Source organism: Xiphophorus couchianus, chromosome 7 (assembly GCF_001444195.1).
Source record: "Xiphophorus couchianus chromosome 7, X_couchianus-1.0, whole genome shotgun sequence".
Classification (NCBI taxonomy): Eukaryota; Metazoa; Chordata; class Actinopteri; order Cyprinodontiformes; family Poeciliidae; genus Xiphophorus; species Xiphophorus couchianus.
In genome coordinates, this window is record NC_040234.1 from 7,278,678 (window position 1) to 7,292,966 (window position 14,289).

The 14,289-nt window shown below is 39.0% G+C and overlaps 1 protein-coding gene across 1 annotated transcript; it reads left to right on the forward strand.

The window, feature by feature from the left end:
- Positions 1-711: 711 nt before the first annotated feature.
- On the forward strand, positions 712-13,956 carry hacd2 (3-hydroxyacyl-CoA dehydratase 2). Its single transcript, XM_028022706.1, has 7 exons — positions 712-915; positions 3,330-3,447; positions 3,881-3,899; positions 4,634-4,722; positions 5,287-5,408; positions 9,235-9,413; positions 13,258-13,956. Exons 1-7 carry the CDS (start codon positions 791-793, stop codon positions 13,338-13,340), a joined length of 735 nt encoding a protein of 244 aa, XP_027878507.1. The 5' UTR covers positions 712-790; the 3' UTR covers positions 13,341-13,956.
- The last annotated feature ends 333 nt before the right edge of the window (positions 13,957-14,289 follow it).

The window sequence follows — 14,289 nt, forward strand, 5'->3', positions numbered from 1 at the left end:
TAGAAGCATATTGTGTTTGCACTACTGGTCGCAATCTGTTCTTCATTTGGTACAAAAACAAAATGAGAGATGATGGCACTGCATATTGCCCGACAGTCCCGGGCGATTTATTGTTTGTCTTGTTGAATTTTAAAGCCTGCCATTATCACTGTTTACATTTTCTTTTCCTCAATAAAATATCATCATCGATTTATTGCCCAAATGTTTCTCGTATTATTCAGTTTGACCTACAGTACACCTCATCACTTGGGAGTTGAGTGTCTGCATGTAATGTCCATATTCTAAGCATAATCAACAACATTTTTTCTTTATTAAATATAGTAGAAAAACGTCTGGAGTTTTAGAAGCATAAATGTGAAAAATAGATAAGCTGGAGCCTAGTGGGATTTTAACAAACGGTAGGGGGCGCGCGTCTCGTTTACTGAACCCTAAACACTCAGAAAAAGGGTCCAAGATGAAGGATTTGTTCAAGATAAGTACTGTCTGTTTCTGTCATTATTTCTACAAGAGTCTTATGCAAGGCAAGACATTGGTGGCCACTCATTCTGTTCCCGTGAATATGAATAACGTCTAAAGACAGCTCAAATAAAAATAAACTATCTGATTAAAATATTACTTAAGTCCAAGAATCGCGCTTTTTCAGCGAGTGAAAGTAAAACCGGAAGTAGCGAGTAGCGGTAATCTTGCTTCAGGTGGAGGCTTGGTGCAGTAAGCCCCTGCTCTCTTCCTGACTCGGTGAAGCTGACAGCCGCCGTCGTGCAGGAACAGAGAGCGTTTGGGGGTTGGAGTCATGTCGGCAGCTGCTCAGGGGACCAGCAAAGCGGCCCACGGTGATGTGGCCCCGAAAAAGAAGAAAGGACCGGGCGCCCTGGCCACGGCCTACCTGGTTATTTACAATGTTGTTATGACAGCCGGGTATGTAGCGTGGTTCCTCGTGCTAACCTGCTGCCGTCGCCGTTGTGCAGCGTGCTTTTGCTGTGTTTAGCAAATTAGGACTGGCCATAAGATAACATTTCACCGTGTGCACTATGCTAATTTAGAGCAGTTTAAAAAAAATAAATACTGGTTATGATTTAAAAACACAAACCGTATGAAGCTCTATGAATGTACTTTAAAAAAATTTATGTTTTTTTTTTTTTTTTTTGCACGGCTTCCGACAGCTTACAGCGATTAACATAAGAGGAGCAACAGACTGACAAGCAGTCGAGTGTGAGTGAAGAGTCTCCACTGGGTTTGCTCATTGTGCCGTATCTTTAGAGGCAGATGTGCATTGAGTGAACTATTAATAAGTATACACTTTTAGAAAATTAAATCTGCTTAAAAAAAAAAGAATGGTGAAGATTAATTGGCACTAGCAATCAAGGTTTTCCCTGATGAGCTCCGAGTCTTTGAGGTTGTAAGGCCTCTTTTCCATCACCCTAATCTTTATCCTGTCATATTTCTCAACACGTATTTAAAGTTAAATCTGTTTCTATATACCAGGTTTCCCCCAGAAAACTTGCTAAGCCCAGTTGGGTGACAGGGCAGTTATTCATCCAGCAGCCCGTTGTGCTTATGAGTTAAAATATGTTTAAAGTTGACAAGAAATTTGAAAATAACACTTGATAATTGTGTGTTATTAAAAGATTGGAAAATTAATACCTGAACACCAACTATAAAGTCTTTAAAAATGCAAACATTTTAAAAAGACTTAAGTAAATAAGCAATGCTTAGTCTGGTGGGGGCACAAGTAAAGCCTGGTGGCCTGCCAGGCTTATAATACACTGGGGGATACCCTGACATACATAAGTTAAACTCCTACATATTTTTGTTTAACTGAGCTGAATTTGAAGCATAGTGGATGTTGGACTGTTTGATGAGGCCACAGCAGCCAACCAATCAGATACTTGTCTGTTTGAAGGTCAGCCTCTTTAACTGCACACTATACAGATGAGTTATAAACACGCATAGGCAAATATAATTTGACTTCTCATTTGACAGAGAATTTAAGGGGAATGTAATCAGCAACAGAAATACAATACAGCAGCCTTCAGTTCGGATAGTTAGGCTTGTAAAGAGTACAGCACTTTACTTCCTGTATAGTCCAGTCTATTATTTCATAACCTCAGACCAGCAGCACGAGCTAATAAATCCCTTTACGTGTCCTTTTATTGCTCTGACTGTTTTAAACTGTTGCACAATGACGTAGTGGGCGTTGTTTTCCCACTGCTCCAACTGGTTCGGTCACATTTACCCCAGTCAGTACTGGTGCACTGCTACACAGTGCCTGCTTTTGTAGTGGGAAAAAAATGTTGGAATTTCAGACTTGGAAATTCTGGTAGTGTCGAAGATACTTTTGATGAGTATCTTCTACCGATACTAATCAAAAGTCTAAATTTGACGACTTGGCAGATAGACTTGTGCCAAACACACACTGTGAAAGAGTAATTATTTAGTAATAATCTCTTTTTGCTGCCTCTGTGTTCAGAAAGATGTGAAAATTTCATTGATACAGTGGTGTGAAAAAGTGTTTGCCCTCTTCCTGGTCGGCTTGATGCGACTTTCTGCGCATCAAACTGATTTAAATATTAGTCAAAGGCACCAAACAAAGGTAAACAAAATGGAGTTGTTAAATGAAGGTGTTTATGGTTAAGGGAGGAAAAAGAATCCAGTCAAAGCCTTGCCACAGCTTCCCAATACGATTCAGGTTAGGACTTTAAAAAAAACAACTACTTGTTTTATGTCTTTTTTTAAGTAATTGTATGTCTGTGAGCGCCACAAACACAAATATTGTTCTTGAAAAACATTCTCATTTGAAATAGGCTTCCTCAGGATGCCAGTTACTCAAAAAAGTGTGATTTATATCACTAAACAGCATTGCATTTAATCATATCATCGAATTTACCGATATTGATGGATGATCTCTTGGAAAAAACAATTTAAAAAATAGCAAAAATAATATTTCCGATAATATCAGTTTTAACTGTCACGCAGGGGAAGGTCATCCATGCATTTCTCTATGCTTTATTTATTTAAAGCAAACATATTTTGCTCTAGTTCTTGTTATAAGCCACTCAAACAGTGTTACTGAAAATGCCAGCTGTGACTTTTTAGAACCTTGGTATTATTTGACACCTGTGAACGCTCCAAGCCTCATCAAAACCTGCTTAATTCTACAACTAAAGACATGTTTGCATTGTAGTTCTTCAAAATTGAACCACAAACCGGATTGTTCTTTGCACTGAACTTCCTTCAATTGGACACTAGTGATCCGCTAACCTGATAGGATCATCATTTATTAAAGAAGTAAACTTTTTGAAGTGTAACTCTGTCCTCCTTTCTGCTTCCAGGTGGCTGGTGATCGCGGTGGGTCTGGTTCGAGCTTACCTGGCCAGGGGAAGCTACCACGGCCTTTATTACTCTATAGAGAAGCCGCTGAAGTTCTTTCAGACAGGAGCTCTTCTGGAGGTTAGATAAACACGAACACCGAGACAGTTTAGACTTTTCATACGAGGCAAGATGTACCAGTGCTGTGTCGGCGCACTGTTTCTGAGTCATAAATGTTTTTTGTTTTATTTTTCGAATGGGGCAGTTGTGTATTTTTTTGAGTCAAACTGTTTCTTGTTTCAGGAGTTGAAAAAAGCAATTAGGCTAGTGAAGGTGTGCCTTGTTTTCTGTTATCTTTAGATTGTTTGGTATGTCCTATGGTAAATATCAGACTGATAACCCAGCATGCTTCACAACCCTGAGCTAAAGGCACACAGCCAAAAATGCACGCTAGAAAATTTTAGCAGACAAGGTCCTGTAGCGCTGTGTGCCACATGTTTGGAAATAGTTACCATTGAGCCTTGTGCTTTACCTCTAGAAGCACACTGAGTAATTCTCTCTTTTTATTTCCCAGGTCCTGCACTGTGCTGTAGGTGAGTGTCTGTGCAATCCTCCTCCTCTCTGCCACTGCTTTCTGTGAACACGCCGTTTAAGGCTAGGAGTAGGAAGCAACTTTTAAGATCAAAACAAACTTTATTAATAAACAAGTCAGTCAAAGTAGAAGCTCTCAATGGGTTTATAGCGCAAAATTAGTGCGAGTTCTTCATTGTTCTGCTTTTAATGAGTTGGGAAAAGATTGACCACTCACAACCAGTCAAGAAAGATTTGGCCAATTACGACCTCTGCCCTTTTGATTGGTGCATTCATATGTTTCTAACTACTTTATGACCTTCAGGATTTTGACCGATCTAAGCAGTTCGATCAAAAAATATTTTCACCTAAATGTCACTTACATTACAGGTACTGCCATCCATTACCTGTATTTTTAAGCTAGCTGACCTTTCCCATTGTAAATAATCCTTTGCAGCTGAACTCGAAGCAAATGGCTAATTCTACACTGTCACGTTTTGAGTATGGATAAACAGTTTCTGTACACAAGGCCATTTTTGGGATTGAATTTATTTCAGTCAGATCAGAGTTGTTTGAACTAAGGTTTTTCAACATCTAATAATTGGCCTCTTTGTAAATATTAACTGTATTTGTCCAACTTGGGGGCGGGACAGCAGATGATAGGTTTCTGAAAATGCCACAAAAGTCCTGCTGAGACACAGTTTCTGTTGCGGTGGAGCATAAAGCAGTTAAAGTTTGGTCTTGATCCTAATTTCAGGAATCGTGCCATCCTCTGTGGTCCTGACGGGGTTCCAGGTCATGTCTCGGGTCTTTCTCACTTGGGCCGTCACTCACAGCGTCAGAGAGGTATATTGACTTCATTTACATCTATTACCCAGTAAGCTAAATTAACTTGTCATTATTGAAATTGTATTTTACATGTCTTTAAACATTGATGTTCAAAGGTGACCAGATGATGTACTTTTTGCCCTGTTCATAGATTGGAGGAAAGTACGTGTGTGAGTAAAAATAGAGGGCTTTGCTGGAAGACTTAAGGAATGAATCTATTAGACATCCAGAATAATTTATGTTGTGTAACTCCTATCTTTTATTCTCTAAGTGTGGCTGTTGTACTGACATTTTTCTTGAGCTCTTACTTTTCTCTCTTGTGCAAGTGCCTGTGAGAATATTCATAGTGTTATTGAGATAAAGTGTGGCTATCTGTCTAACATTATATTTGCTTCGGTTATAACCTAATATCCAAAGAAAATGTCAACAAGCCTGCAGTGTGATCTGATCCTAAAGCATCCGAAACAAATGGCATGGTCCTTGGTTGACAACGTTTAGAAGATTTTCACGGCAGACCAAAGCATGATGCAAGCCCCTCTGTTACCTTGTCCTCCATCCATCGTCCTTTGCATGTGTGTGTAGGTGCAAAGTGAGGACAGTGTGCTGCTGTTCGTCACAGCCTGGACCGTCACAGAGATCATCCGCTACTCTTTCTACACATTCAGCCTCCTTAATCATCTGCCGTACCTCATCAAGTGGGCAAGGTAAAGCATTTCTCTACTAATCAGTTCAGGGTTTCCCCCCAGAAAACCTGCTAAGCCCAGTGGTAGGTGGCCCATCACATTTTTAGATAAAAAAATTTGGAGGTGCATGAGCAAGCACCATAATTTGGAAATCGTAATGGGTCAGGCCAAGGTGCAGGAATGGCACAATTGGTGTGCATCCTCTTGCACCCAATTCAGTGTGTCAACTACAAACCTGGCTTAAGCCGTCTTTACCGTCACTAGCTGTGTTTCCATTACAAATGTGTGCAAAATTTTGTCAATATTTTGGGAGAAAAAACACAATTTCCCATATGCTGTGTTCCCATTAAACAAGAAACGCAATTAAAATGAGTTTGTTCACGCGATAGGTTATTAAAAAACATCGTCTTACCACTTCCTGTTGTTGTTTTCTTGTCTTAACATCCAGCTGTTGATCATGTGTCTCCTGTGATGCTATAAGTGTTTCCATTGCAGTTTTGCGAAAAAATCCCCACCTCATCCAATTGCCAAAACCTTTTATTACAAAACGAGAATTTGTTCCGAAATTGACATGTTTCCATTAAATAAATGTCTTTTTGAAATGGCAAATTGCTCAGTTACATGATCAATGGAAACACAGCTATTGTTCCTGGTGCATCAGAAAATAATTAAACAATGCTCAGTCTGGTGGGGGAGCAAGTAAAACCTGGTGGCCCGCCAAGCTTATAATACACTGCGGGAAACACAACCTCAGATTTTTTTTTTTCACACTTGGTTACATTATAATCGGATACAACCAATTGCCTTTTAAAAAGACATCTTCTTCGAGGTGTATGAACAGTTTCGTAAAGCCCAGTATGATGCTAAGTTCTATTAATAGCTTTACAATGTGTTTTTCGTGCACCTATCTGTGCACCCACTCATGTAGTGCTTCCTGTTATATATTTGCACAGTTTATCTAAGCAGCGTTTTAGTCGCACAGGACATTGAGCACATAAGGAGCAATGGGGGACAAAGCACACTGAGCGTCGTCCTGCTCAGTGTGCTTTGACACCTAGGTATAAGCCTCAGCTGCACCAGTGAGACACAGAAGACACCAGTTATGAACTGGTCAGTGAGAATCCAGTGCTGTCAACTCTCAGTCTGCATTAGGCAAGGAGATTTAGCTGAAACTTCACTTTGATGCTATAAAATTTAATGTGTAAAGAAAGAAAAAGAACATTTCCATAGCCATTAAAGGACTAGAGGAGCTTTGCTGTAGTTATAGATATTGTTACTCATAGAAGTCCACATTAATCTCTGAAAGTGCGCTTGGTAAACATTCTCACTGTTTGAAAACCATGAGAAATATACCACAGTTTAATGGTGCCACTGTGCTAACACATTTTAAACAAAAATATGTATCATGATCTAACTGCTATCACTGCTACAGTAGATTAAGACGGTTATAACGCAAATTATTTGATTTGTGATTAGAAACACGCAATTACATATTTAGTATAGTAAATCTTTTTGTCCTTTTTGGTGTTGTAATTCAGTTTAATTCAAAATTAGTCCTGTCCTGACGCATCTCTGATGCGTCTTATTTCTATTCATCATCAGATGACTACATAACCAAAAAAATTCAACTTAGTTTTTATGTAGCGCCACTTCACAAGTGTCATATTGAGACAAAAAAAACCTCTAAAATTTACTGTGGTAAAGTATTAAGGTTCCCCTCAATTCTTTGTTATTAAAGAACCAAACATTCAAATTGTTGACCTTCAGAAAGCCAGGAAAGCTATTGTTCAAGATCACTGTAACGAATGACGGGATTGTTTGCCCCTGAGTCATAATTGTATGAAAAGAGGGCTTCAAGGTTTTTTTGATTGTAGTTGCAGGTAGACTTTATTCGGAGCTTTAAGATTCCTAAACCTTTTTTTATATTGTGAAACCTTTTAGTACCAGTGTGTGTGAAACAGACCAGCAAGAAGTTCACGGAAGAATACTCAGAAAGTTCGACTGAAATCATACAGTTCTAAAGGAAATCCACCCAAAATGCAAAGAAAATGTGTGTAAATTTGAAGTCAGCTTGCAAAAACCACATTTGGCTTGGTCCAACTTTCTCTCTTTCCCATCGCTCCAGCTGAACGAGGAACCTTAACTTTCCCAAACAGCAGACTTTAGTGCTAGCTGGGAGTCCTCTCTGTTTTTGTGTTTTTAATGTTGTGCCACGGACCATGCAGCCTTGCACACTCAGTTCTACCGACAAACGACTCTATATGTGTTCAGGTTTAAAGCAACGCCGAACAGCTGAAACAGCTGTTCTGAAATTTTTTTTAAGTATGACAATTCGGATTGATGAAATCAAAGCTTCCTGCCTGGGTTTCTAGCACACCAAAAACTGTGCAGTGTTGTAAATTGTAAGGATTGCTTTCCCTGGTCAGAGTTGGAGGACAAAGCCAACAGACTGTGGCTGTGATCATGTAGATTTCAAATGTTTTGTCTAGATCTCTTACTATCCCAATTACCTTGTTATGTGTGACCGCTGTAATAACAAGGCAGCAGCACTTATTTTTACTTTTTGGTCTATTTAGATTTCCCACCGTTATTTTAGTTTGCAAAGAAGCTGGTCAAAACTTTCAATCTGTAGATGTGCAAAAATGGTAAAGTGATGCCTCAAAATATAGCTTCACAAAGTATTGCCTCAGAAAGGATGAGTACACATGAATGCTAGGATCCAAAAAAAAAAAAAGTACAGTTTTCTTCCCACTTCAAACAACTTTGTGTTGGTCTGTCAAATGAAACATCAACAAAAAAACATACATAGAAGTTTTAAAAGGAAACAAAAAAAAATCTACACAGTAAAAATAACATCCATCAATGCCGTCCTCATTATTGAAAAGGCTTCAGCAACACTCCATATGTCACCGTAGAGCAGCAGTACACGGTAGCATCCATGTGAATCAAATTGTCAAACACAAATCCTCGTATGTGTTTCCACAATGAAAATGGACGTCTCTATCTGGCCAGCAGGATTTTTCTGCATCTACAACCAAGGCAACAGTCGTTAAGTGCCTCCCTCCCTGCGGTCTTTGTTGCTAGGTAGCAAATGAGGCCGCTGCTATATTGGTATTCGAGTTTCAGTTTGAATCGCCCCCTAAGAGACAGAAAATTGGTTGCACGTCTGTGAAACGTTCAGCATCAGGAGTGGACAGTTTTGGGGTTGGAGGTGCTGGATTAAAGGGGAGGTTGCTGAAGTTTTTCTTTTTGATGTTTGTTTTTTTCTTTTTCTCTCTCTGGAGAAGAAAGAAAGCGCAGCATACCGCTCATAATTCATTTCACATCTGCACTAGTTTTTCTTCACATGGTGTGAAAATTAACTGATCACTGGATTTTTTTAAATATTAAAGCTTCCAGAAGCAGCTTTGCATTCCTTGTTTTTTTTAAATCTACTCATTAGTGTTAATTGATTCCTATGAGATAATAATATTCATCATTAAAGTTGGTTTATTCTTTCTTCATTCTCCTGTATTAGCTCTAAACCGCATTTTTTTTTAAATCACCAATTTAAATGTTTGTTTTTGTTCCCTTTGGTTGAACTTAAGTCATTCTTAGAGAATTTAATCCAAAGCACACATTCGGTTTTTTTTATTTTTATCTCACCAGATAAAACAATCTGGTATTTCTAGCCTTAGCTTCAAGTTTTGAAAACACTTTTTTTTTTCTCTGTTCAAACCTACAACGCCGCTCCTCTCCTATGCCGCCCACCTCTCACTCCCTCGTTGCAGGAGCAGTCAATAATAAAGTATTGAGATGGATTACTTATTTCCCCGTGCCTTTTTCTGTCTGGAATCTCTCCCTGCAGGTACACCTTTTTCATCGTTCTGTATCCGATGGGAGTGAGCGGAGAACTGCTGACCATCTATGCGGCTCTGCCGTACGTGCAGAAGACGGGCCTGTACTCCGTCACCCTCCCCAACAAGTACAACTTCTCCTTCGACTACTACACCTTCCTCATCCTCGTCATGATCTCCTACATTCCCCGTGAGTAAACGAGCACAGTTTGTTTGTATTTTTTATTACCGTTTTGTCACGGCATAAATATGTTTTGTTGTTCTCAAGTTCTAAACCCATAAGGAAAAACAAAAATAGGAAGAACGTATTTTTCGGTTTTCGAAGCGTCAGGCCTTTTGAGTTCTTCTTACCGAGATGAAGTGATGATTTGGAGAACAAAGATGTAGCGAATGCGTAAATAGCTGCTGCAGTGTGAAATTTATATGTAAATCCGATGAATACCAATTTAAAAAACGGGTTGCTTTTTTGGGAGTTTCGAAAAATTATCAATTTATGTGGAGTGGGTTTACCATCAGATCCTAATTGATTGGTAGCTGGAGAGTCCAATACCTCAAGCAAGTGGTTTTCAAACCTTATATAACCAGAAAAATCTAATTTTTAACCAATAGTAGAAACAACTTAGAATAAAAAAAATTCTAGATCAGGTGTCAGTGACAATGTGCCCCTATCCCTAAGGGCAGATCTATTCAGTGTAATTCTATGCTTTGTGCTCTGAGTGACGACATGCTTTATTATTTGTTTTACATTGTATTTAGAATTCCTAATTGCACTTTCTGACCAATTTGAAAGGTTTGTTGCAGTTTGACCAGTGTAGTCAGCATATTGTTATTAGTTTCTTTATTATTTATTTTACATTGGTTGTTATACTGTGTTGTTCTTTACATGCCTGACCAAAAAAGTTTGTAATTTAGTACATTTGTGTTTAGAAAAAAGAAATGCTTTGAGTCAGTTCATCACTGTTTTTATGTATCGGATGATATCAGCCAATACTAAACCTCAGATGTCTGTATCGGTACCAGGAGTGAAAAAAGTGGATCAGTGCATCCCTATGAGAAACACTCACACACCAGTACTACCTCTTTCTCTGAACATGGTTGACTCTATGAAATGTATTACTAAGTTCTATTGCAGGAGCACTTTTCATATAAATCACTAGATCCATCTTGTTTCTGAAATTTTAAATGAAAGTTGTTTAAGTTTTGCATTAGTCCCTGATTCTAAGTTGTGATTTCAGACTCACTGTTCCAAATTTTTAATTCTTTGTTGGTTCAATTTTAAAGTACAAACACAAAATTGCTGTTGCCTGAAAAAAAAAAGTATGTATGAATAAACATACCGAGTTGAATACCGCTATCAAATTGATGGGGGGATAAAGTCTAAAAATACACATTTTTAGACCTGACAAATATTTTCATTTTATGAACAAGGCAGGAAGTTGAGTTGGGTGTCTGTTAAGATGGCCCTTAGCGGGAGGCTGAAATAGGAGTCTGGAGGCAGGGGTAGTGCAACCAACCAGGTGTTTTAATCTCCAACATTTAACAAAGATGACTTCCTGCTTACATGGTCATGAGGTGTCGCAGCACCCGCACCTATTACTCCCATCATGTGGCCAACATGCAGGCTTTGTAATCCTGGGCGGTACCAATTAACACACTTCTCAAAAGACAGGATAGAACAAACCACATATACACCAAACAACTTAACAAAACAACCAATCTTCAACACATAAATAACAAACATACTTCATGGTTACATACTCATTGGCTATCTAAAACTACCCTCATATAAATATTAATTTATTCATCATTTCTAAAATACCTCAGGCTTTGTTCCCCCTCTTCCATCTGCACTTGGTCTCTTCCGGAATCTTTACCAGGTGTTCAGGCAGAGGTAAGCCTTAATCTACAAACATTTGTAATACATTTCATAATTACCATACCTACTTCATTTATATTATCCCCCCCAGGACACCCTCAATACCCACTGAGATGCCCTGCATAAAACACCCAATAAAATACTTCAATCTATTTGTACCCGTCTCATTATCATTTGCACATAATTAAAGTGTTATCCTGACCAGTAATGAAGACCTTCATTACAGTGTCACAATTAGGAAACGTTTACACTCCTAAAGCAAAGAGATTATGAGATAGGACACATTTCCCAGAATGCAGTGTTGTGCTTTTGCTCAGTTTAAAATCAAAACAAAAGAAACTTTTTTTATATAGTTGAGACAAAATGATTATTGGTATTAATGATGGCCATGGTAGCAGTAAAGGCTGTAGTGTTTCCTGAGCAGGCTTGAAAGTATATTGTGGCACACTGTGTGCTTCCTGGGAGAACTGTTTGTGTAGGGAGCCCTGTTTAGACATTTAGAGCTGCAATCACCATAAATGCCAAAGTTTTCTGGTAGAATAATAAACTGCAATAGTTTTTTTCTTTTTCTTTTAGAATTAAATTATAGTGCTGTGGCTTTAAGTTAAGGGATCTTTAAATAAACCTCAATTGCTTGTATTTTCTATTTCAGTTATATTATGTTCAAATGAGTTTTTCTGGAAAATTATACTGGTATTAAATATTCATTCAAATGTAAGTAAAGGGGATGTGTCAATCGCATGATAAATTAAAACAAGGTCAATAATTTCTACTCGCAAGATTTATCCTGTTCCTTTCTCTGTGCCAAAAACTTAACGACAAATATCTCCAGCCTGGTGCATTTGTCTCAACCAGCCCTTTTTTTGAAGGACAATTCTGTTTACAGAAAATTCATAATTTGTTGTTTTTCCGATGTTTTGTGTATTCAATTTGGATATTTGAAATGTCTTCTGATTCTCGTGTTAAATGTTCATTAGAATTTAAAGCATATTGAGAATGTGTTTTTGCATTATTCTGCCACTATCATTACTTCACTTGAAAATGTTCTCAAAACAATGTTACCGTTTATCGTGATAACTTGAGACAATTTATCGTCCTGTGTCGTCATCGGCAGGCCTCGTGATAATCATAACTCTGTTGGATAACTGGTGATCTTTTTATTTTTCCTCCTGCGATCGAGTTTTTGCATTTTGTTGCGGTCGTTGCCTCTCCTGCTCATCTGCAAAGTTACTGTAGATCAGGGGTCTCAAACTCAATTTACCCGGGGGCCGATGGAGGTAGAGTCTGGGTGAGGCTGGGCCGCATTCACACACACGGTCTCCTCAGCCGAACCTTTCTGATTGCCTATTACCATATTTGGCCGTAGTCAGGCGCTGTAACAGCCGTAATTGTGTAGTGTCTCTTTAAGATACTCTAGTATTGCTAATGATGTCAGAAGTGTGCACCACGGCTTCTCTGTAGAGAGTGTGGGAGAAACATGCTAGACGGACATGTTAGCTCCCTAACTTTTTAGTAATGTTAGGGGTTGTTTGGACGCTGCTCAATTTTCATGTCTGATAATATAGCAGCCGTTCAACCGGCTTTGTAAGGTTGGTGAAGAGCGTATTTATTAAAGGACAACACTGTGGAATTCCCAGTACCAGTGTGGTTGTGAGTTTTAGACTGTCCTGACGAATCTGCCGCCTCCTCTCCTCCCTTAAAACACAACCCAAGCGTTACAGCGCCTAACCTTAATTATGTTACACTGATCAGCAACTTCCGGGTCTAGACTGGATGCTGAAGCACGTGAAGCGGGAGCGGGCGCGGAAATTGCGCATGTACCGCATGCAAATAATGATAGAAAATGCAAATAGGCCCGGCCGATGTCCCGCCCCCGAGAGCAATATACTCCACCGTGATTGGTAAGTTTGTTCAGCTCTGCACACAACACTGAAAAGTGCCAATTATATCAAACTCGCGGGCCGCACTAACATTAAACTTTCATATTAAGGAGGGGGCCACAAACTATCGTCCCGAGGGCCGCAGTTGGCCCGCGGGCCACGAATTTGAGACCCCTGCTGTAGATGCCGGAAATCTCCTCTCAGTTCAAGAAGTTAGCTTTTTTTTTCAAATTCACTCATTTGCCCTGCGTTGGCCATAACGACGCCTCTCCCCTCAGTCTTTCCCCAGCTGTACTTCCACATGATGCGGCAGAGGAAGAAGGTGCTGGGCCACGCAGACGACTACAGCAAAGTGGAGTGAGCTGTGCAGCGCTCAGATCGGCTCACACGAGAGGAAAGCAACCAAAACATCCCATAAAGAACAAAACAGTGTTTTTAGTTTTCAAACTGCCAAAACTGACCCCCCCTCCCACCCTGCCTCGTAGATCATCCTGTCATCAACCCACATCATTTTAATCATTTCAATTTTTACAGCAATGTAAGTGAGTCATACAGACATTCTGGATAAACCTTTTTTTTTGTTTTTTGCATATTTATGAACAAATTGTGATTACATTGAAGTTTAAAGAAACGAGGAGCTGCTCTGTGAGCATTGAACAGAGCTTGGACAAAGCTAATCTGAACAGAATGATACACTAATACGACCTTTGACCTCCTAATAAACGACACCGAAGTGGAGAGTTGATCCGGATTCTCACCTCCCACTGGCGTTTATTTATTCATTTATTTTCTTTGATCCCCATGTGGTTTGCTTTAGGCTACTGTAATATAGAAAAAATAAGTTGGAGCCTAGCACTGAAAGTTGGTGTCTGTAGGTCCTTTGTGCAAATTGATTTGATGATTTCCATTTTGTGTAATTTATTGAAATGTTTGGCTACATTCCACATTTAGCTCAATAAACCTTTTTTTCCATTCCATCCCATGCCTGCATGCTTGTTTTTTTTTGTTGTTTTTTTTTGCTTTATTATTATTATTATTATTATTATTTTAACTTTGTGGCTGTTTGTTTTGTTTTCGTTTGGCTTACGTTAGAATACAGTGTCTTGCTAAAGTACATGCTTTACTTTGTGCCAAGGAGAAATTTTTTCTATACATTTTGGGAGGATTTCATGTGATGGATCACCACACGGCTGGCCGTTATTGTGATGCAGAGGTAATGTATGATTTGTTTTTTTTATTGTGCAATGTATATTTTGCAGAACCACATCCTCCCACAGTTATTAACCAAAACCTTTTAGAGTTGTCTCCAC